General features: G+C 34.3%; 1 protein-coding gene across 1 annotated transcript in view; it reads left to right on the top strand.

Annotated features, from left to right (window-relative positions):
• Positions 1–19,946: 19,946 nt before the first annotated feature.
• LOC139512312 (CCN family member 1-like) overlaps positions 19,947–25,944 on the top strand; it is a 29,321-nt gene continuing 23,323 nt past the window's right edge. The window contains exon 1 of the mRNA XM_071299821.1: positions 19,947–20,395. Within this exon, the coding sequence (XP_071155922.1) occupies positions 20,258–20,395 (138 nt within the window). The 5' untranslated portion in view covers positions 19,947–20,257. The remainder of the gene's footprint in view (positions 20,396–25,944) is intronic.

The raw sequence follows: 25,944 nt of genomic DNA on the forward strand, positions 1-25,944 counted from the left end.
TTAGTCGCAACATTATTACCAACACATATCTAGGGCATCGTCAATACTGTTGTAGGAAAGCAATCCTATTTTCAAGTATTCAGATTATAATGTACAAATATTCCTCTGAATGTGTGTTAACTTCATGTACGAGATACGAGATACTGTAATCAATGTAACCAACTCTTTTCATTTGCAGATAAGATGATTAGAATTGATAAGAATCAGAAAGCAGGATTACAAATAACAAATAAACAGCATGCATTTAAGAATTGAATGCTGCTTTTTGTAAATTTATTGGGGTGTAAAAGCGTTGACCGAAGTACATTTTGTATGCGCTTCATACTAAAAATGTGCGCACGGTCAACGCTTTTACAACCCTATAAAGTTACAAAAAGAAGCATATGAATTCCAAATTCGCAAATCGATCTAGTTCAAAGTAAGCAAAATTCGAACTCACACAGGTATTTATGATGCACCGGTACAGCAAAACATATAGTATTTATAGAGTTCTTGGAAATATTTCAGAACCTCTATAATTCTAGTTCATGATATCTATAATTCACAATAAGTTTAATTTCAAATTTTACACTGAATCAAGTTTCAGGGTAAGAAATTTAAATGACCGATGGGTAACTAATTTGATGGTAACTTAGGGTTAGAAAAGAGTCGATTAATAATCCTCTACTGTGTACTGCTTTCCCAATAGATATAATAGCTTATCAAATTATTTTGTTGCATGTGGAGCAGGATCTGCTATAACCTCTCTGGAGCACCCGAGGGTCAACCTAATGGTTGTTAAGAACATCCGTTGTTCGACCTGCAAGTCAAATGCGTTTTTGTTAAAATGCACTTTTTCACTTTTTTTTTGTCTTTTGGAAAATGTTGTTTGTGCTGTATTCAGACCCCTTCCAAGGTTTAGCAAGCACACGTAAAAAAAACTTATATATTATATATAAGTCTAAATTGAAAACAACGTTCAAACCTATGATTGCGCTGGATAAAAACCGCAATTTTTATACGTGTGCATGTAACAAATTTCGTTGTAGAGGGGTCTAAATACAGCACAAACAACTTTTTCCAAAAGATCAACAAAGTGAAAAAGTATATTTTGACAAAGACCATTGGCGATTGTCAAATAAATTGATCACAAGATGTAACAAAATGGATTCAGTATTAATTTAATATTAAACAGAAAACAATAAACTTGCGTCAATGATGGTAAACCACAATATGAGGTGCTAAATATTTTACATCATATCCGGATTTCGACAAATAATGTCTCTTCAGTAATGTAAGGGATCGAAAAGTATTTGGAAGGTCATTTAATTTACCTCAATTTAGGATAGACTAGAATTTAAAAGAGTCAACATATAGGATGAACGGATTATATTAACCAGAGGGAAAATATAATACAAGCCCAAACAAAATAAATATAAACAAGTCTAAATTGAAAACAACGTTCAACCCTATGATTACGTTGGATAAAAACCGCAATTTTTATACGTGTGCATGTAAAACAAATTTCGTTGTAGAAGGGTCTAAATACAGCACAAACAACATTTTCCAAAAGACCAAAACAAAAGAGTGAAAAAGCATATTTTGACAAAACGCATTTGACTAACAGGTCGAACAACTGTTGTTCTTAAACCTTGGCGATTGCCAAATAAATTGATCACAAGATGTAACAAGAATGTGTCCCCAGTACACGGATGCCCCACTCCCACAATCATTTCCTAGGTTCATTGGACCGTGAAATCGGGGTCAAAACTCTAATTTTGCATTGAAATTAAAAAGATCATATCATAATGCCCGCGTCACACTGTCCCGATTTTTACGCCGATGGCAACACGATTATGAAAATTTTCAAAATCGGGACTGATCGTATCCAGATCGGGCTATTCGTAGTGCCATCTTTAACCATCGTAGAACCATCGGTCACTTTTTCTAGCCTTCGGGGACAACTTCGGGAAGGGTTCTAGATTTTTAAACATGTTAAAAAATCCCCGAAGGTGCGTCCGGTGTTGAGGGTTCGTATTGAGCTCGTATCACCATCCTCACCATCGTAATGTCACCGGGAATGCATCTTTGAACATCGTATTGCATTCGTGTTTCCATCGTTTCCATCGGGCAGTTTTGACATTACGATGTCTACCCGAATGAATCACGAAGCTACCCGAAGGTCTTACGATGGCAACACGACTTCGTGAAGACCTTGGAATCCCGTCATGTTGCCATCGAATAAAAGTACGAAGGCGACAAGATGGAACTACGACGGCAATAAATCCAGCTAAATGTAAGTTAATTTTCGCGCTAAAATACATTTAAAGTGCCATGCGCGATATGCACTGGTCAGTCTAATACGACAGTTAAAGAAGACGTTCACAAAACATAAAGCTCATATCATATGATTCTATGAGAACAAGAAAGGCGACAGCGTTGTTTCTATTAACTCAAATGGAACAAGAAGAACAGCTATTACAGGCTCAGGATTTACTTTTACAAGTAAAATGTTATTTTTTGTCAATTTTTCATATCAAGTAACATAATGAAAATCATAAACGCGCCTCGTACACCAACACTGCAAGTACACGTATATAGGGAAACCAACTTTTTCTTCATTATTCTGATTTTTTATGTATCGTCTGAGTTGTTATCACACGAATGTTTACTCCATAACCATTTTGATTTCTATATGTCATATTTTGCCGCATTTGTTGCTTCCCCCACATCCTTCCTTTTGTCTATATTATTATGATATTCTCCTGGAAAGAGCTCTTTTTGAATAAAAGGATCAACGAACCCATTACCTTACCTTTAAGATAGATCAGTAAACATGGGCATAATTATGGGTGATTATTCAGACTATGTTCTTTGTCTCTTTTTCTCTGTGCTATGGGTATCCGATTCCGAACTTTCCACTTCTATATATCTATTTTTCTTTTGATCTTGTACTTTCCTGCTAGACTCATACCCCTCCCTCTTCCTCTTCCTCTCCCTCTCCCTGATTTTGGTGGCATTATATGCAGAGACTCAGAGTCAAGTTGTACCCTTCAAGCCCACGGTCTTCCGTCTGATGATTAAACCAGAAATTAAATGTACAATATAATATATATTCAATATTGATCAAACAATTTAAAACGCGTGATGCCTTCGGCATATAATTTAAATGCATCGTAAGCTGTACACGAAGTCTTTTAGACATCGTATGGCCATCGCGCCATCATCGTAATCCATCGTGTAGCCTTCGTGATCCATCGTGTAGGCTTCGGCTGAGATATGAAGCTTAAATACCCGTCTTCGGTTAACCTTCGTATGTCCATCTTTTGCTATCGTATATAATTTCGGCACCATCGTATAGACTTCGTTATTCATCGTACTTACTTCGGTCACTTTTTGGTATTGTAACGAGATCGGGACCAACTTCGTACGAACTTACAATTTTCGCATTCGGGTGTCCATCGTATATAAAAATCGTGACAGTGTGACGAGGGCATAATGCGGGGTTCACACATTGCCGATTATTGCTCCCGTTTGAGATCAGATGTTAAGCGATACGACACGAAAAGTGAAAAAGTCGGATTAGTACCCTCAATTATCTGGAATGTCCTATTATTGTCTGAACGCAGTCGTTTTAGTTCGTAACAGATTCCTACTGGTCGGGAAGGGTCCGAATAGTTCGGCAAAGCACCCCGACAGTTAGGTGCGTCCCGTAACATTCGGGGAAACTCAGCCGATTTTGTCTAGTCGGATTACAATCGTGACTATGTCGTGACAGATTCTGCTGTATCGGATAGAATTTCTAACAATGTTCTGTGTATTCGGGACGGTGTCCTGTGGAACGGGAATGATCTGGAGATATTTGCCATTGCTGTTTTACTGCCGATTGAGTCCAGATTGCATCCAGATCATGTCGATTGCTAACCGTTTTTGCCGAAACCTTTCCGAAACAGCCCCGTTATTAATTTTAAATTCGTCATTGATACCCACGTCAGAATCCCGACAATTACAGAATACAATACGACTGAGACCAGACAAAGCCGTTTGCAATGCGATAGAGCGGACCGTGATAGGATTACGTTCCGACAGTACCTGATCATCTCGAGTATGCCGACAGTTTTCGAACGGATAACTTCCGTCAGCGTCGGTTCACTGTCTTGTCAGTATCTGTTCTCTGTCGGATTACATTCGGTAGAATCGGGACGCAGTCGTGACAGACTCAGTCGAATTTTACCTAGCGAAAGATACAAATCGGATTAGAAGCGGATTTAGAACGGGATTATCGGGATAAATTCGCTTGGAAACGGTTGAATATCGACGCTTCCTGAACAATATCTGATTGTTGTCGTGATTAAATATTTTTTTTTACAAATTTTAATTAAAGTTTAAATTTCGATCCACGATTCATAGGATCTTGATCAGACTTTTAATAAATTTTAATCGGGAATGGTTATGTCAAGGACGGCAGTAAAAATCGTGAATGTGTGATCCCAGCTTAAGGAACATGTATAATAAGTTTCAGGTTGATTGGACTTCAACTTCATCAAAAACTACCTCGACCAAAAACTTTAACCTGAAGCGGGACAGACGAACGAACGAACGGACGGACGAACGGACGGTACGACGCACGGACGGTACGACGCACGGACGCACAGACCAGAAAACATAATGCCCTCTACTATCGTAGATGGGGCATAACAAAATGGATTTTAATATTAATTTAATATTAAACAGAAAACAATAAACTGGCGGCAAAGATGTTATACCTCAAACATGATTTTTGATGTGAGACAGAGACTAATGCCAACGACATAAATGAACAAAATATAAAAGAAATATATATGGCAAAAAATTATATCGAAGAGGCAAACAAAAACCATAATTCCAATAACGACAGTCAGCGTCATGGTTAGCAAATAAAGTAGAGACAAACAGTCAACAAAAATTGGATGTGAAATACCTTCAGACGCATAAGATGTCTGCGTGTTGCATTATATTTGTGAACTATGTCCTTGTACTCATGATAAAATTTAGTAAATGTGTTGACTAGTTTGTAATATCGAAAACCCTGTGTAATAATTTTTCAGTAATAAATGATTTCGTTCGCTAAAATCTAATACGTTGTTACATGGTGACAATGGAAACGTCACCATCTAAATGATAATTTACAATAGGAAATGAAAATAACATTTCTTTTATCATAAATTTTGGTATAAAGCTTTTTATCAAGATCCAGGCAGTGTTCATTGTTAGAATTTGCATTATCTAAAGTTAGTTCAACAGGATAAATCTCTTTAGTGTATATGTTACAGTAAATAGGTGAAATTAGTAATTACATGTAATTACTAAAATTTAGGAATTACATGTAATTCCCAATGCACTTAGTAAATACAAGTAATTCCTAAAACTGCACAGTAATTACCAGTAATTACTGATTTGAAAATGAATTTTTACACCTATTTACTAACTGTTAAAACAATGTTGTGATATGGTCAACTGATCAAAAGTTATGGTAATACTAATTAGAAAATCAGTGAGTATTCAGCTATCAAAATTTTAAGGGTTTTGCAGAATCCAGTGTCTCGCCTACTTTTGATGTGAGTCGCAAGCCCAACAAAAATAGAAAAAAAAATATTTATAATTTTCCTCTAGATACTATATCTTTTGACTAGTTCTGTAAGAATCTTCTATCAAAATTTGTTAAAAATTCAGGATGGTTTATGAAATCTAAACTTTAACTGCAGAGTGTATGTTATGTTAACTGGAAAAAAATAGTCCGTTTAAATAAGTAATATACGAAAAAGTATAGTTTTTTTTTACAAACTTTATTTCTAGATATTATCTTATAATCATAAACAAGCTTCTGTCCAATTTTGGTAGAAATCCAGGATATTTTGAGAAAGTTATTAAAATTTCAAATAAACAGCTGCGCCATGAGCGCATGATACGCCTTACGTCTGGTATGGAAGTTTAATGCGATAATCATATATAGTTTTAGGAAAATTTTAAGCAATCACCAAGTACTGTTTTTGAGATACGGCGGGACATGTGACCCCCCCCTCTTTCTTTTTTTTTTTACAAAAAACTAAATATCACTAAAATCAAATTTTGAATTAAAATCAAAAAGTATACAGATCTTTAGATTAATATAACAAAGAAGTGTGTAAAGTTTTAATCAATAATCATATTAAATTGTTTTTGAGATACGGCGCGACATGTAAAAAAAAAACCCTCCTCCATTTTAACAAAATACTCAATAACTCAAAAATAAAATTTTGAATCATCACCAAAAAGTATACAGATCTTAAGATTGATATAAAAAAGAAGTGTGTTAAGTTTTAAGCAATAACCATAAATCATTTTTGAGATATGGCGCGACATATAAAAAAAACTCCCCCTTTTTTACAAAATACTCAATAACTCAAAAATGAAATTTTGAATCATCACCAAAAAGTATACAGATCTTAAGATTAATATAACTAAGAAGTGTGTAAATTTTTAAGCAATAATCAAAATCGTTTTTGAGATACAGTGCGACATGTGAAAAAAACACCCCCCTGTTTTACTTACAAAGTGCCGTAACTCAAAAAGTTTTAATTTCATTTTCACCAAAAAGTATACAGGTCATTTGACCATCATAAGAAACAAGTAAAATACAGAAAAACTTGATTTTATTTTTATAAAATTTACTTCTTGAAACTTATCTTTTGATCATAAACAACTGAAGCTTCTGTTCAAGTTTGGTAGAAATCCAGGATGATTTGAGAAACTTATCAAAATTTAAAAAATATAACCAGAGCAAATATTTGTGGACGCCGCTGGCGACGGAATCATTAGGTTTGGTTCGCCATGTCTCGCTTTTGCGACAAAAAAAAAACGCAGGCTCGACGAAAAGGAAAAGAATGTCAACATTGAAAGTAAAACAAAAGGGATGGACCATTTAGTTGACTTTTTCAATCCACAAACAGATCATTCTTAAACAGGAAGAAACGATGATAAAATTTAGTTGGAGGTATATAAGCTTAAGTTTGGAGGTCTTGAAGAACTCATAAAAACATGGAAATATGAAAATGTGACTCTTCACGCCATCAATTTGTATAAATTTGTTTGTGAAGAATGTCAGCTTCATCGCAAATGTCTGACAAAAGAAATTGTAGTTAAACCTATTTTGTAAAAGGAATTTAACTCGTGTTATTGGCCAAGTTGATATGCAGAGTATGCCTGATGGAGATTTTAATATAACAAAATTATGAGATTTTAAGAATTATCAATATCATTTAACCAAGTTTGCCATAATTTAATGTCTATCTTAAAAAATAGCTGGCTAAGTTGCCTATAAATTTCTCAAATTTTTTTTTCTCAATTTTGGATTGATATCATTGTCTTGTATGCTCAAAATGATTTTAGGGAGTTTCAAAACTTAAAAAACAACCATTTTCCAGTTTCAATTCACAAACACTGAAGAGTATGCACTTTTAATGTGCCTTATAATCATTGATCCTTAAGTAAGCCCTAAAAATCCCTACCCCTTACTTTCTTATTTGATATCTTGAATTGTGTCTTTAATTTTCAAACAAAAATATCAAGTTAGTAAATAGCTGTAAAAATGACCAAAAAAATCAGTAAATACCTGTAATAACTGAAACAACTAGTAAATACATGTAATTACTAAATTGACTAGTGATTACAGGTATTTACTGAAATGTTTAGTAATTACGTGTAATTCCTAATTTCACCTATTTACTGTAACATATATATACTGAAGTCGTCATTACTGTTGCATGTTTCTATTTTACTTCGATTTAGCAACTTTATATACAGGAAGAGTAGAAAATCGTTTGTTTTCTTTTAATTAAATAATCAGTGTTATCGGGGGTCTGCATTCAAGGAATCGTGATCGACCTATTTATATTCAGTAGCATTGATTCAATAACAATCAATCATTAGATACAAAATAAAAATGTTCATTATTATATCAGTTTATAATAAAGTCGTGACCGATCTGATTTTGCCGTAAAATTTTTTTTTTTAAATCTAGAGACTACCAAATGTTACTACTTAAAATGTTCTAATATGACTTTTTCAAGACTTTTTCTATCAGTAAAGCTAGGTTCACACTGCCGATCAGATCAACTCGATGATCCCGATTGTCAAAATTTCCACGACCAAGCTCAACTAAATTCTTGATCGGGTCTATTAACGACTTCTGCACGACTGCTACCGGATTGTTCACGACTTTAACTCGACCATTCACGAATCCTTAATGACTCCATCACGACTTCATCCCGACAGCAAAATGAATAGTTATATGAAAATTCCGATCAATTCACGATCTTTACACGATCTTTACACGATCTTTACTCGACTAGCTAGACCAAATCAACTATTCTCGTTCTCAGCCTGATGTCGACCAGACAAGATCGACCTGATTGTATAAGGGTCGTAGGGATAATCGGGAATTGGTCGGGTATACATATTTTTAGTATACAAACGTCCAAATTTTTTTATTCCCTGTCGCTTCGAAGTGATCATTAAGTGTTACCCTTGTCCGGCCGTACGCACGTACGTCCTAACATGACCCTTTATAATGTTATATATGCTAGCTGGGGCATCATTGGTGTCCCATGGACACATTCTCCGTTTATTTGGTTATATTCAGTAGAAGGTCCGCCGAATAAAATCATACATTTAAAATATCTACATAGAACTAAAGCAGTTGAATTTGTGGGCAAGGTGGTAAAAGCTCAGAGAGACAGGTTAATAGCTGCGATGGAGCTTGTAGAGTACATAGAAGACGAAAAAGATGGTGTGGATATCAACAGGCGTCGAGAAATCTACGTGAAGCAGTTGCTGAGACGACGACCATTGTGTGGTCAGTTTGAGAGACTTGCACTAACTCAATGAAGAGGAACCCAATGCTTATCAAAACTTCCTCATAGTGGACACTGATATGAAATGGTAGTTTTGTTGCTCTTTTTTGGAAATGACACCACAAAATGAGATTTATCACTGGATTAGTACTTATGTTAGATAACAATAAACATAAACTTTAACATCCCCATTTTCTTGCTTTCTTACAAATACAAGCGTACTGTTTGTCAAATATATGTGCATAATTATGAAATCAGTATTTTTCATAGATTTGATATCCAGTAGTTGAGTGGTTAAAGATATTTATTTTCTTTTTGCTGTATGGCAACAGAACCTGTATGTATTTGCCAAAAAATATAGCAAAAAGAGGGCAAAGATGTCACATATTTCCCAAAAATTTGACTCAAAGTAGAATTTCAATCCCCTGGAGTGATACCTTTTCTAAAACAGTTTACAACTTTACATATATCTATCAAGAGATCAAGAGTGGATTTCTTTCTAACGTTCTTTCAAAGTGTGGTAAACGTTGTGTGCCGTTCGTTATAGTTTGTTAAACGTAACAGAAGTAGAATCAAATGCATCGTTTGATTAGAGGGGATTGAAATTTTGAGTAATTTAAGACAATGTTTTGAATTATGACAAGCAAGAACACATTCAAATAATTGATTTAATGTTAAAGTTAGAAAAAAAATGCATCGTTTGAACTAGCAAACGACAAACTGTAGACGCATTTGCAGCGAGTGTATAGTTTGTCAAAGTGTATGCAAACTTGCCAAAGTATGTTAGAAACAAATGATCAAAACTTGTGCTCGCTGAACAGTTTGTATCGTTACTGTTAGAAAGAAATTCGCACCAAATTAAACAATATTTTTCTTTCGTCTCACTTTTATGTGAAATTACGTCAAAAAGTTCGAAAGGAAAAAAAATACTGTAAGGTGACCTTTAGTTGTTATTGATAATTTCTGTGTCATTTAGTGTTCTGTGAAGAGCTGTCTCATTGGCAATTGTGCCACATCTTCTTTTTTATGCTACAAACTTTTCTGGACAAACGGAAAATACGGACAGACAAAACAGAAAATAGCCCATAAAACAGGTAATTATAAATTATCGTTGATCATCTCAACGAGATTGATTTTCTCGCTTGAGCCGGTACGGCGAAAGCGAGAAAAGCAATTGAGTTGAGATGACCAATGATAATCTGTTTACCTATGTCGACGTTGTCAATTCCATGTCAATTTCGTTAGCAACGCAAAGTGCCTCCTTGGTTTCTAGCGATAATTTTCCATCTCAAGCGAGTAGCATGATATAAAAAATTATCACAAAAAAGATCAAAGGAAAAATGCACAAAAATGCGATAAGATATAATCTTGATGTTCTTATAAACCAATTTTGAAAGATTACTTAGTCATCGGCATTCTAACAATGAATATTATTGCACCACAATCACTTTGATATGTGAAAAACTCGCCAGTGCCAAAATTGCAGGATTTTTTTCCCTTCCGGAACATCTGAGATCAACCCAGGCTTTGTTGCATGGGTAACGTGTTGCTAAGTTTTCTGTGTTGTGTGGACTGCTGTTGGTCTTCTCGTCGGTAACCGTTTTTCGCTATGGCTGTGTCGGTTTGTTTTCGACCTCTGAGTTTGATTGTTCCTTTGGTGTCTTTTGTCTCTTTTTTAAAATGTTACCTCTCTTGGCAAAAGTAAAGACACGTACTGTACATGGAGGAATTTTTGTACAGTTAAAAATAATGGTGTCAATATATTTTTGTGGAAGCAGTTATGAGAATTAATCAGATCTGCACACACTTTTAGAGAAACGTGTAGCAATCATGTGTTCTCGTGTATGGCCGAGTAGAGATCGAAGAGTGGTCGAATGTGGTCGCGAAGGGATCGGGTATTGGTCGAGTTGGTATAAGATAAAAACAAAAATATATACAAGTCGCAGTGATCTGGAAGCGATCGGGGTTTGGTCGAGTTAATCTGGAAATGATCGGACATTAGTCGAGCAAGGGTCGAAATGATCGAGTACTGATTGGTAAAATTTTTGTATTCCGACGAAACTCGATCTCTACACGATCCTTTCCCGTTCAATTCGACCGCTGCTCGACGAATTCTCGATCTCTTCTCGAGTGACTTGCTTCTCGATCCTTACTCGAATGTTTTTTACATGTCAAAAACTCTCGGGTAGAAAGTCAGATCGATGACGAGCAAGGTAGACTATCCCGAACATTCTTGTCAATTGAGTCAGACCAGTCTCCCGATCACGTAATTTGTCTTGATCGGGCTTGATCGAGTTCTGATCAGGTAAAGCTAGGTTCACATTGCCGATCAGATCAACTCGATGATCCCGATTGTCCCAATTGTCCAAGCTCAACCAAATTCTTCATCGGGCCTGTTAACGACTTCTACCCGACCGCCATCCGATTGTTCACGACCTTAACTCGACCATTCACGACTCCTTTATGACTCCATCACGACTCCATCCCGACAACAAAATGAATACTTATTCGATAATTCCGATCAATTTACGACCTTTACACGATCTTTACTCGACTAGCTAAACCAAATCAAATATTCACGATCTTAGCCTGATCTCGACCTGATCGTATATGGGTCGTGGAGATAATTGGGAATTGGTCGGGTATGCATATTTTTAGTATAAAAACGTCCATTTTATTTTATTTCATTCCCCGCCGCTTCCACGGGGGGGGGGGGGGGGGGGGGGGGGGGGTCTCACATGGGATTTTGGGTACAGGTGTGCAGCTGGGATTTTAAAAACACCCCCATTCATATATTGAATAATTGTGAAATCCCTACCTATACATATATTTCACAGCGAAATCATAACCCATTCATATATTTATCGTTGCACAACAAACTGAAATTTATGACCCATTGATATATCACAATCGGTCAATTACTACCTATTGATATATTTCCTCGGTAAAATTGCACCCATTGATATATTTGACGGATCAAAAAAGGGACCCATTCCAGCGGCCCCCCCCCCCCCCCCCGTGGCCGCGTCGAAGTGCGCATTTCAAAAGTGTCACCATTGTCCGTCGTACGCACGTACGTCCAAACATGACCCTTTATAATGTTATATATGCTAGGGCATTATCAGTGTCCCATGGACACATTCTCCGTTTATTTGGTTATATTCAGTAGAAGGTCCAAATGAAATCATACATTTAAAATATCTACATAGAAATAAAGCAATTGGATTTGTGGGCAAGGTGTATCTTTGCTAGCCAAGGGTTACGATCCACTTCCAAGAGGAGGGTCGTAACACTTGGCTAGCGAAGATGGGACAAGGTGGTAAGAGCTCAGAGAGACAGGTTAATAGCTGTGACGGAGCTTGTAGAGTGCATAGAAGACGAACAAGATTAAGTAGACAGCAACAGGCGCCGGGAAATCTAGGTAAGGCAGTGGCTGGCACGACGACCAATGTGTCGGCAGTATGAGAGACTTGCACTCACTCCACAAAAAGGAACCCAAATCTTATAAAAACTTCCTCATAGTGGACACTGATATGTAATGACAGTTTTATTGCTCTTTTTTGGAAATAACACCACAATGAAATGTGTCACTGGATTAGTACTTATGTTAGATAGCAATATAAATAAACTTAACCATCCCCATTTCCTTGCTTTCTTACAAATAAAGCGTACTGTTTGTCAAATATATATGTGCAGAAGTATGTAATCAGTACTTTTCATAGATTTGATATCCAGTACTAGTAGTTGAATGGTTAAAGATATTTATTTTCTTTTTGCTGTATGGCAACAACCCGTATATATTTGCCAAAACATATTGCAAAAAGAGGGCAAATATGTCACATATTTTCCCCAAATTTGACCAAAAGTAGAATTGCAATCCCCTGGAGTGATACCTTTTCTGAAACCGTTAACAACTTTACATATATCTATCAAGAGTGCATTTTTCTCTCACCTAAGATTGGTAAAAGTTGTGTGCCGTTTGTTATAGTTTGTTAAACGTTAATATAGAAGTAGAAACAAATGCATCGTTTGGTTAGAGGGGATTGAAATTTTTGAGTGATTTTAGACAATGTTTTCAGTTATGACAAGCAAGAACACGTTTAGATAATTGATTTAATGTTAAAAGTTAGAAAGAAATGCATCGTTTGAACTAACAAACGACGAACGACAAACTGTAGACGCATTTGCAGCGAGTGTATAGTTTGTCAAAGTGTATGCAAACTTGCCAAAGTATGTTAGAAACAAATGATCAAAACTTGTCCTCGCTCTAACAGTTTGTATCGTTACTGTTAGAAAGAAATTCGCACCAAATTAAACAATATTTTTCTTTCGTCTCACTTTTGTGTGAAATTACGTCAAAAAGTTCGAATGGAAAAAAAAAATACTGTAAGGTGACCTTTAGTTGTTATTGATAATTTCTGTGTCATTTAGTGTTCTGTGAAGAGCTGTCTCATTGGCAATTGTGCCACATCTTCTTTTTTATGCTACAAACTTTTCTGGACAAACGGAAAATACGGACAGACAAAACAGAAAATAGCCCATAAAACAGGTAATTATAAATTATCGTTGATCATCTCAACGAGATTGATTTTCTCGCTTGAGCCGGTACGGCCAAATGAAATCATACATTTAAAATATCTACATAGAAATAAAGCAATTGGATTTGTGGGCAAGGTGTATCTTTGCTAGCCAAGGGTTACGATCCACTTCCAAGAGGAGGGTCGTAACACTTGGCTAGCGAAGATGGGACAAGGTGGTAAGAGCTCAGAGAGACAGGTTAATAGCTGTGACGGAGCTTGTAGAGTGCATAGAAGACGAACAAGATTGAGTAGACAGCAACAGGCGCCGGGAAATCTAGGTAAGGCAGTGGCTGGCACGACGACCAATGTGTCGGCAGTATGAGAGACTTGCACTCACTCCACAAAAAGGAACCCAAATCTTATAAAAACTTCCTCATAGTGGACACTGATATGTAATGACAGTTTTATTGCTCTTTTTTGGAAATAACACCACACTGAAATGTGTCACTGGATTAGTACTTATGTTAGATAGCAATATAAATAAACTTAACCATCCCCATTTCCTTGCTTTCTTACAAATAAAGCGTACTGTTTGTCAAATATATGTGCAGAAGTATGTAATCAGTACTTTTTATAGATTTGATATCCAGTACTAGTAGTTGAATGGTTAAAGATATTTATTTTCTTTTTGCTGTATGGCAACAACCTGTATGTATTTGCCAAAACATATTGCAAAAAGAGAGCAAATATGTCACATATTTTCCCCAAATTTGACCAAAAGTAGAATTTCAATCCCCTGGAGTGAAACCTTTTCTGAAACCGTTAACAACTTTACATATATCTATCAAGAGATCAAGAGTGCTTTTTTTTCTCACCTAAGATTGGTAAAAGTTGTGTGCCGTTTGTTAAACGTTAATATAGAAGTAGAAACAAATGCATCGTTTGGTTAGAGGGGATTGAAATTTTTGAGTGATTTTAGACAATGTTTTCAGTTATGACAAGCAAGAACACGTTTAGATAATTGATTTAATGTTAAAAGTTAGAAAGAAATGCATCGTTTGAACTAACAAACGACGAACGACAAACTGTAGACGCATTTGCAGCGAGTGTATAGTTTGTCAAAGTTTATGCAAACTTGCAAAAGAATGTTAGAAACAAATGATCAAAACGTGTGCTGTCTGAACAGTTTGTATCGTTACTGTGAGAAAGAAGTTCACACCAAATAAAAAATATTTGTCTTTCGTCTCATTTTGTGTGCAATTACGTTAAAAAGTTCGATTATAGAAAAAAATTACTGTAAGGTGACTTATTGTTATTTATAATTTCTGTGTCATTTTGGTGTTTTGTGAAGAGCTGTCTCATTGGCAATTGTACCGCATCTTCTTTTTTATGCTACAAACATTTCTGGACGAGTAGAAAATACGGACAGACAAAACAGAAAATAGTCCATAAAACAGGTAAAATATAATCTTGATGTTCTTATAAACCAACTTTGAAAGATAAAAGAGGGACGAAAGATACCAAAGGGGCAGTCAAACTCATAAATCTAAAACAAACTGACAACGCCATGGCCAAAAATAAAAAAGACAAACAGAAAAACAATAGTACACACGACACAACATAGAAAACTAAAGAATAAACAACACGAACCCCACCAAAAACTAGGGGTGATCTCAGGTGCTCCGGAAGGGTAAGCAGATCCTGCTCCACATGTGGCACCCGTCGTGTTGCTTAAGTGATTACAAATCCGGTAAATAGTCTAATTCGGTAGGTCATATTCATGAAAGGGAAGGGGATTGTAGTTACGACGTAAGGAACATATCCGATATCATTTGTGAAACGGTTATTCCATAACGGTCAACCAACTCGTGATGGCGTCCGTAAAATTTACGAAGGGATGATTTCAACTTCACCATTTGGAACTCTTGGTTTAATAGCTTCCTTGTGAGCAGCAAACCTCTATCAAGAAAATCATGATAGGAAATGCAAGCACGGGAATATCGTATCAATTGGGAGATATATACCCCGTATGCAGGTGCTGCTGGAATGTTGCTACTTAGAAATGGAAAGTTCACAATTGGAAAGCTGAAATCATCTCTTTTGTCGTAAAGTTTTGTTTTCAACCGACCCTCATTGTCAATTTCTAGATGTAAGTCAAGATATGAAGCCGACTTAACTGTATCTGTAGTATCCTTTATCTCTAGTTCGATTGGATATCTGTAGTATCTGACTATTTACCGGATTTGTAATCACTTAAGCAACACGACGGGTGCCACATGTGGAGCAGGATCTGCTTACCCTTCCGGAGCACCTGAGATCACCCCTAGTTTTTGGTGGGGTTCGTGTTGTTTATTCTTTAGTTTTCTATGTTGTGTCGTGTGTACTATTGTTTTTCTGTTTGTCTTTTTTATTTTTGGCCATGGCGTTGTCAGTTTGTTTTAGATTTATGAGTTTGACTGCCCCTTTGGTATCTTTCGTCCCTCTTTTATCTTTCAAAGTTGGTTTATAAGAACTAGAGATAAAGGATACTACAGATACAGTTATATATAACTTAGTCATCAGCAATCTAACATTGAATGTTATTGCACAATTACTTTTATATGAAAATTCCGCTGGTGCCGAAATTGCAGGATTGTCTTCCCTTCCGGAACATCTGAAATCATCCCAGGTTTTGTTGTGTAACGTTTTGCTAAGGTTTTAGTTTTCTATGTTTATGCCTTCTCGTAAATTTGCTGTTACAAAATGATAGAAATTATTATAAATTAAGGAATGTATCTCCCTCATGCAAATCTCTGATTCCTTTCACGGATTTGGCTATACCTTTTGGACCTTTTTGGATTATAGCTCTTCATCTTTTATATAAGCTTTAGATTTCAAATATTTTGGCCACGAGAATCACTGAAGAGACATGTATTGTCGAAATGCGCATCTGGTGCAAGAAAATTGATACCGTTAATTTTATTACCGTTTTTCGCTATGACTGTGTCGGTTTGTTTTCGACCTCTGAGTTTGATTGTTCCTTTGATGTCTTTTGCCTCTCTTTTAAAATGTTACATCTCCTTGCAAAGGTAAAGACACGTACTGTACATGGAGGATTTTTTGTACAGTTTAAAACATAATGTTGCCAATATATGTTTTGGGGAAGCAGAGTTATGAGAGTTAATCAGATCTGCACACACTTTAGATAATCGTGTTGCAGTCATGTGTTCTCGTGTATGGCCGAGTAGAGATCGAAGAGTGGTCGAATGTGGTCGCGAAGGGATCGGGTATTGGTCGAGTTGGTATAAGATAAAAACAAAAATATATACAAGTCGCAGTGATCTGGAAGCGATCGGGGATTGGTCGAGTTAATCTGGGAATGATCGGATATTAGTCGAACAAAGGTCGAAATGATCGACTACTGATCGGTAAATTTTTTGTATTCCGACCAAACACGATCTCTACACGATCCTTTCCCGATCAATTCGACCTCTACTCGACGAATTCTCGATCTCTTCTCGAGTGACTTGCTTCTCGATCCTTACTCGAATGTTTTTTACATGTCAAAAGCTCTCCGGTAGAAAGTCAGATCGATGACGAGCAAGGTAGACTATCCCGAACATTCTTGTCGATTGAGTCAGACCAGTCTCCCGATCACGTATTTTGGCTTTATCGGGCTTGATCGAGTTGATCTGATCGGCAGTTTGACCCTAGCTTAAGAGGATTAATCCTTGCTTTTATAGAATTTAAGTCGGATGTTTTTATAAATATTGTTGCACGGAGTAAGGTGATAAGTTTTTGTTTGTCCGTAGTTCCGTTGAACCCACTTATTAGCCGATTGGATAGATTGAATAGATATATTTACTATTTTGTCTTTATAAGACATTTGTCTCATTAGAAATAAGGGGCCTCGCTGTCATGATTATAAAAAGAATAGACTGAGAATAGAAACGGGGAATGTGTCAAAGAGACAACAACTCGTCGTAAAAACAAGAAAATTCCGCAAACACATGTTGGCTTCAGCTGCGCCCTAAAGTATATACTATTTCAGCGAAATGGACACAAAACTTAACTCCAAAACATACAAACAAGCCAACAATAAAAAAAAAATACACAAGACTCATAAAGACTTGGGACAGACGGAAAACAGCAACGGGGTAAACATGTTTTGTAAAATCTAGAAAGAAAAAAAATCATTCAGCAAATTTGTTTTTGGCACAGTCATCCTTTAATTCGCATCCAATCAAGTATGATCTATAGTATTGAATTGTAAACAGTTGCTCTTAGACTAGTAATTGATTTATAAACACAAAATGTAATACTGTAACAACATTTTGAATCAAATATACACTCGCATTTAATACTCAATAATTGTTTTTTTTAAATCAGCAGATACAGTGTATATAAAGTACGAATCTAGTTTGTTCATTTTCACTGTCGTATGCGAATATGTCTATTGTAGAATAAATGATGTCGGGAAAAACTGCGTTTGTTCACTCTTTGATAAAACGAAATAATCAACTTCATAAATGTTGTTAGCGAGTCGGCTACATTACGACTTTATGTGATGAAAATTAATTAATATCCTTCTGTGGAATGCATCGCATGTACAATAGAAATGAATCGCCCTACAGTGAAAACGAAAGTTTAGTATCATTATTCGACAGTGAACATGAATCGCATCACAAAAACAACATAATGGAATTTGATTCAATATCAACAAGCTGAACAACAAAACCTTTTTTTAAGTTATAAAACGTTATTATTCACGTTAAAAGGTACATTTTTCTGCAAATGGAAGTGTACTGCTATTTTTAAATCTCTTGCACGCTTTGTTAGTGAAAAATACTTTTAAATATTTGCTAATTTTAGTAATTATTTCACAATTTGGTTGCTGTAAGTACGATATAAACCCTTCTGCATCTCTTACCTATATTATCTTATATTACAAGTGTATTAAAACAATTCATTTGATATATTATTTATTATTTTATTCCAAAATCATAAACTTTTCGTCTGTTTATTTATCATTCTACATCTGAAATTCATGGCATACTAGTATACAGTGAAAATGGTATTTGATGGTTGACTTCGCACTTTACATACACTGAGATAAATATGAAAAACATTTCAATTTTTATAAATATATTCATAGACATTTACCAAAGACAGAACCAGTAGGGCGAAAATATGTCAAAGGGGGCAATCAAAAAACCTAAAACAGAAAACCTCCTGTACAAAGAAAGGAAGACGAATTATAGATAAACATCAGACAACAAAACACTACTCAGAAAACAAAATATAATGACCGGAAGATTGTGAGGTAAGTCAACAATCCAAAAAGAATCCTTTGCTACAAATACATGTATATATATGAATTCATTATGGATAAAATGCATGTATTTCATTTTTGGGGCCCTAAATAGCTTGCTGTTTGGTGTGAACCAAGGCTCCGTGTCGAATGCCATACTTTGATCCATAATTGTCACCCTGACGAAATTAATATAAGTTCCTTCATGATATAAATTTAACTGGAAGGAATATTCTGTAATATAATTTATACTGAAACAAATGCTACAGTAGTTGTTCCTAATGGAATAAAGAGTATAGAATATGTCTTTTAATAGGGACAGGTATTATGGCATTGTGTATTTACGTTTCATGGGGAATTTCTATTAGGTGGAACACAATAAATATACGTTGTCAAATGGTTTACTTTTACAAATTTTGACTTGGATGGAGAGTCGTCTTATTGGGACTCATATCACTTACAAAAAGAAGCATTTAATTTTTATATGTGTGTATGATGTGAATATAAGTTCACGAGAGAGAGACAATTCCAACGACACAAATGAACAAAATACAAATATAATATATAACAAAGAAATGATATCAAAGAGGAAAACGACAACCAAAGTCATGTCTAACAAGTGAAAAGACAAACAACAGACCAAAAGCAACACGAAGCTAAGCTAAATAAACAAAAGACCAAAAAACTTCACAAATAACAAAATATAGAGCAACAGGAAGCTAATGAAAAAAAAACCAGGAAGGCAGCTAAGATGCTATGTAAGGTTACATTAGACAATTGAGCTTAAGATATTTAAAAGTGATAATACAGTGCACGAATGATTTGCATTTGTAATATATTCATCCTTGAGTGCACTAATAAATTTAAAGATCACTTCAATATCACAATGAGAAAATATCACACGAAAAGCCTAAAACTATTTTTGTCAACATATTTCTTTCTAAACATTACTACTTTCTCTATTATACCAAAAAGCTGGCATCAAAGTGTGATCATGAAAAGTTCACAACATTAAACATTTTAAGACTTCTGTTTTAAATTTACATCATCAATTAATTTTGTTACTTTAAATATCGAGTAAACATCGAGTAATCGATATCGAGATCAAGTGATTAATTGATTGCTACGTGATTAATTACAAAGAGTACTTCCGTTTAGTTAATTACAGAATCCCATAACCGGGTTCAAATGCATATATCCATTATATGCTAGGAAAATCTTTAAAATAAAGCTGTAATATATATCTCAATGTTTAGAAATACTAATCCGTATATATGTTTTATACCTTGTTGTAAATGGACTAGATCGATTTTAGCAACAATGCTGTATATGTCTTTATAGAGACGCGTTGACAATTGCCGAGCAATTCGCGTGTTTTCAAATACAAGATAGATTTCTCACGGCACAGTAATTTGTTTAACGTAATCTCTAATCTTTTTACTGTAAGACGTCAGTTAAAAGGACTCCGGTATTGATACAATTGACATTTTCAGCTCGGATATTGATATACATAATATTGAGAAAATGTAGAGGGATTATACGTAATTGAATGTTGATTATTTAATTGAAAAACTCGTTAAAGAAGATATATATTGGCAATGGAAAATTTATGTTTTGTGACAATTTTAGTTTATGGATTTTTAACTAACTTATTGAATACTGCAACTGCAGAAGAACCGTGCTATGGGTGCCAGCTTTTTAATGTTAGAGATAAGGAACAGAAATCACGGAGAGCGGTAACTATGTTTTACATGTATTGTTTGTTAACATTAATTTTTTCCCTATATTTATTTCTGTAGAAAACAAAACTGTTAATATAATTTTTTCTTGAATTTTTTTCTTATGATGCAGCCTTAATTTATATTTGAAATTCGTTAAACTAAAAGATTTTTTTTTAGATATGAATTTAATAAGGTTTTTGATTAGATCAATGAGAAAGAAGCACACACTGTACGTGTAGGGTCAAGCTATGTCGTCTTGGTCTATAAAAGTTGTGAACATTTTTACAGGGAATTCAAAAATTTAGAAGCAACACCAAAAAAAAAAGTTTTAAAGTTACTGTAAAATGCATGTAAATTTTATAAAAATTGTTTTATCATGTATCAAAACTTCTATGTAAATATGATATAAAGTATGTATAAATTGTATCAACAGATTAGAGTTCACTTAGATTTTAACGTTAAAAAGTATTACCGACATCGGTGTCTTGAATTTTGTAATAGCAAAAATAGATTAAAACAATTACGAATTCAAAACAAATTGCACCTTTCGAATGAACTTGATTGGGGATTTAACTTTTTTTTGTTTATGCCAACAAAAAAAGAATTTAAGCTTATATGTTCGTAAATAAACCCTAAATGCGTCTATTTGCAACTTTAAGAAAGATGGTTGATCGTTTATGTCTTTTAAATGCTTTATGACTTATACTCATAGCCCAATTCTAAAGTTTCATTTATCTGGAATTATTAGTATTTTTTTCTAAAGCCATATTATTTTAACATATTATAATTGCTTTTTTAGTGTGCCTCCGGCATAGTTCTAATGTTCTAGTCTGTTAAACTGGACCCTTGTTGTGTTCATTTATCGCTACACTTACTTTATGTGCGGAGATTCAGATGGAATGGCGGACCAGCCTCACGGTCATAAAACTTTCGAGCATGATTTTTGTACTCGGACTCGAAAATCAACCAATCAACTTGCTGAATTTCATGTTTCGAGCATGATTTTTATGCTCCGAGCACCGAGCAAAGTTTTATGCCTTCAAGGCCAGTTTAAGTCTGTGCCACGTGCTTCTGTCGCACGATGTCTGGCATCTTGTAACCTTTAATTAATGTCGCCGTACTGGAGCAATCAAATATCATAATATATTGATAAGTAATAAAACTTGATTAACATGGTACGAATATCGGATTATAATCAAAATTCATATGAGACGGGTTCTATGAGGAAAGTTTTTAGCATTTTGCTCGATAAATGATGTTTAAGATCTAATCTGGAATTATCAGAAACCTGCAAGACGTTATTTATAGTTAGTCATACTAAAATCAAAAAACGCCCTGTTAACATTTTCAACTTGAATGTTTTTGGATTACGTTTACCGTTTACGAGCTTTCTAAAGAAGAGATTGTAATTTTAATTCCTGTGGGAAAGCTAATTACTATCAGATTGTAATATTTTTTGTCGTTATATAAATTAATCAATATATTATATGTAGATGACATATTTTTAAACAAACGAAATTATTTGTAAGTACGACAATCAGTTTTCGCATTCTCAAAGGAATGCGATCGAGTACTTACAGTGACAACCATTTCAGCTGTGAGTTATTTACATTCATCAAGAAAACAAGCATTGACACGGAAGATAGGAATTTTTTTTAAGTATAGTAATCAGATGATATTAATGTTTTCACAATATACAATCTTTCCTTTCATCATCGCCTGTCGTTTTCAACCTGGCCGTTTTCGCCATTCTTTAATACGTCTGTGTCTTCAGACATTTCTTAATAATTGATGTTGTTGATTGAGTAATTTATAAATGGTTGTGATGGAAATTGTCCTGAAAATCAAAAGCCATCTATAAGAACTTATCTATAGATTAAATTACGAGGAAGTTCAGCTAAATTAAGCGTCTTCTAGCAGATGAAATATAATTCTATTTATTTGATTGACAATCAACGTTGAAAGGAACATCTTTAGCGGAATTAACTTTTTAGTAGAAAAGGAAAGAAAAAATGATCATGATGACACACCGTCGACATGTTAATATTTCATCACGACGTTCTTCTCGTCAATTATATAGACAACATATATCAGATTGGAACTTTCTGCGTTATCTTACAACCACTTCTTTTTATGATTGCTGCAAGTAATTTTCCATTATTGTTACAAAATCATTAATTTCATAAGTCTTCAGTTTTGACGTTCGTTAATGTAATTTTATAATTAAGAATGCCAGTCAAATTTTAAGTGTCGTAAGTCTCGAAACGTGCCGAGTTGTCTGTTGACTGCACAGTTTGTTTGGCTTTTGGATAACGTAATAATGAGTACCCCTTACTAAAAGTAAAAATATACCATTGAAAGTACGTAATATGTTCAATGTAAGTATGCAAAAATATAATTTGACAGGTAACAATGGGGAGTAAATACATCTTATTCAATACGTTACATTAGGGGATGTAACGGTTAGGTTATTTTTATTGACATTACACAAAATTGACCAAGGTACGGTTGAACTGATCGGACAATAGTGGTGACGTTTGATTTTTAGGTGAAGGTTAAGACCAACCCCGGTTTTTGGTGGGGGATCGTGTAGCTCAGTCTTAAGTTTTCTTCGTTTGCTGTTGTTAGTCATTTCAAATATTCATCATTATATATGATCATATTTTTTTTGCATAGTATACATGGTATAGGACATGAAAGTTATATAAATCACCAGAGTAAGATATTTAAATAGTTTAGCGTTAAACATATCTGACTGTGGGCACGAACTGTACTCGGTAAACTTTTAATGTACCAAAAAAAAAAATGTTGTAGGGCATATGTTGAAAAATCAAGAAATAAGTATTTCTGACAACGCATTTTAATGATTTGGTCATAAATCTTAGTTTTAAAAAAAGTAGACATTACCCTTAAATACTAACCATGTTAAATTGGCTTTTTCCGCATTTACATACAAAAGATAACTTCAAAAAACACTACAAACATCTTGAGATTCCAAAATCGTTTAGTATCGGTAATTTTAACTAATAGATTTACATGTCTGGGTTTTTGTATTCCCCCTAGAGAATCAAAACTACATTCAGTAATTGGTTGCATGTCTAAGAGTCATACATATATTTTAAGACTTTCTGCTGAAAAGAAAAAAAAATGTTTCAATCAACTCGTCACTTGAAAATTAATTTTCCTTATAGGGAACAAACTATATGATGAATTACAGTTAAATTATACTGCTGTTTGCATTCTACTGCGAATTGTTAGTTTCCGTTAGGCATTAAGACGGATCCATACAGTCTTCCTGGTTGCGTGTCTGAGAGAAATAAACAAACTGCGACTTATATTTGGCGTAAGGAGTCATAAAGTATTGTTAATTTAATTGCCGGCGAAGAAATTGAAATCTCTAGGGAATTGTGTTTCATTTCCAATCTTGAAATTAGATTGAAAACGACAGTGCAATGCATAAGCCAAAAACTACATGAACTGTTGCTTGAAAATTGACGACTTATTTTAGGGGCTCTAAAAGGCAGTCTGTCCCGAACTTTATCTTCGAAAAAAACCTTTTACATTGACACAAAAACAAGATATTAAACAAGATATTGTTTTGCAAGCATTTAAATGACCATTGAAGCAATGTATGACATACTTATAACGATTTTTTTTAATTTCCTTTTTTTTTTACAAAACTGGAAACTTTATTGTCAATTTTTCAAAAATAATTAATCTTATTAACATTATTTTTTATTAAATTTAAGCTTTTTTAATGTGAGGACAAGATTTATTGTTTGTTTTGGTGTTGTTGAATTTATTTTATTTAAGAGGTACTAGTGTTGTATTTTTGTTGCTTGTTTATGGACGAAAGAGATGTGGGATAAACGTAAACGAGACAGTAACCTAACGACACAAATATTCGACGACAGTATAATTTCAGCACACAGCCTTAATTTTATCAACAAATTAAAGACAATTATTCCTCATTTGTGTAGATTTGCCGGCCTAATAATATTTGACGGAATCGAGATTTTCCTCTTGTTTAACTGTACATTAAATCCCCAAAGTCCAGCAATCCATTGCCCAAACCTCAATTAGGTTTGGATACAAAGTTTTACACTTTAAATGTTCGCCGCGTAATAGGTTTGGAACATTTGTTTTTCTCGTGTGCTACTAAAATTCGAATTATTTTATTGAAGAATAATACTCAAGTTATTGAGTTGAAAGAGAAGTCTGATTAGTTTTTTCTTTATTGGGGACATAACCCAGGACGACAGAATAATTACCAACATCAAATTTTGTTTAGAAGTTCATAAAAATACATTTAAAATATTCTGTAGATGAGCATCCGGTCGCAAGAGATTTGAAACCTCGAGTTTTTTTGCACAATATTTTTACACTAGTATACTGAAAATTCTTTATCGAAATGAATAACGCATATCATGGTTACGCCGAGGCATTTATTAATCCATGAGACTCAGTTAGCAATAGAAATGTACTATATAATCGAGCTCTGTACACATGAAAGAAACGTATTTCTGGTAGTGAATTTCACCCCGATAAATTGATTGATAGTCAGAAAAAATCGACGGTCGGACTTTTGACCATATGGTTTCAAGAATGGACTTTCGGAAACCTGAAATTCATACATTGGTACAGGTACATAGTTGATCATTACATGGAATCCACGCTTTATTATAAATTTATTTTGGAAAACCTTAATTTGACGGATTTACTAGGAAAACACACCACGTATTCATGCGAATATCCCAACACAGGAAGGAACCTGATATCAGTAGTTTTATTAATTTAAATATATTTTTGTTATTTTAGAGAATTTGTTGTTAATAACAGATTTTATATTTTACTTTTTTCACATATTGTATGGAGTCAAGAGAGTCTACAGCTTAACATTTTGTCATCGCTCTATTGATGAGTTCTATATGTCTGTTTTTGTCATTGAGCTGTTGTCTCGCCAAAATACATGTATATTGTATACCACATGTTGATTTATTCATATATATTCACGCATACTAAGTTTGGTTTATGTACTATTTAGCATCCTCTTACATGTAACTTTTATTGGAAAAGCAGCTTAATTAAGTAATCATATGGATGAACTATATGATTTAGAAGTGTTTATGTTTTGAAGTTCACAAACACAAATATAATTTCATCGCAATCGTTTAAATTCTGCATCAGAGTAAAAAGGTTGATTTATTTAGTTTACAATGATATAAAAGAAATACATAAAATTTTCAAATAACTTTTCATAACAGATGGAATATACATATGTATGACTTTGTACTCGATAAAAAATATCAACTTTTTGTTCGGCACTATTTACATATTTAAATCCTATTCAAAAGAGGTGAGAATTTCTCACCAAATAATAAAAACTTTAATCATTTTTATAGAAAAGATTTTTAATATAAAAAGTCATAGATGCAATCTTATGAATCTCTTTTCAGGTGATCTATTGAAATGTTAGAAGTAATAAGTATTATCCGGTTTAGAAATGACTCAATTATTATACAATAATTTATTACGGTGCAAATGTTTAATTAAGTTCTAAATCT

Source organism: Mytilus edulis, chromosome 2 (genome assembly GCF_963676685.1).
Source record: "Mytilus edulis chromosome 2, xbMytEdul2.2, whole genome shotgun sequence".
Classification (NCBI taxonomy): Eukaryota; Metazoa; Mollusca; class Bivalvia; order Mytilida; family Mytilidae; genus Mytilus; species Mytilus edulis.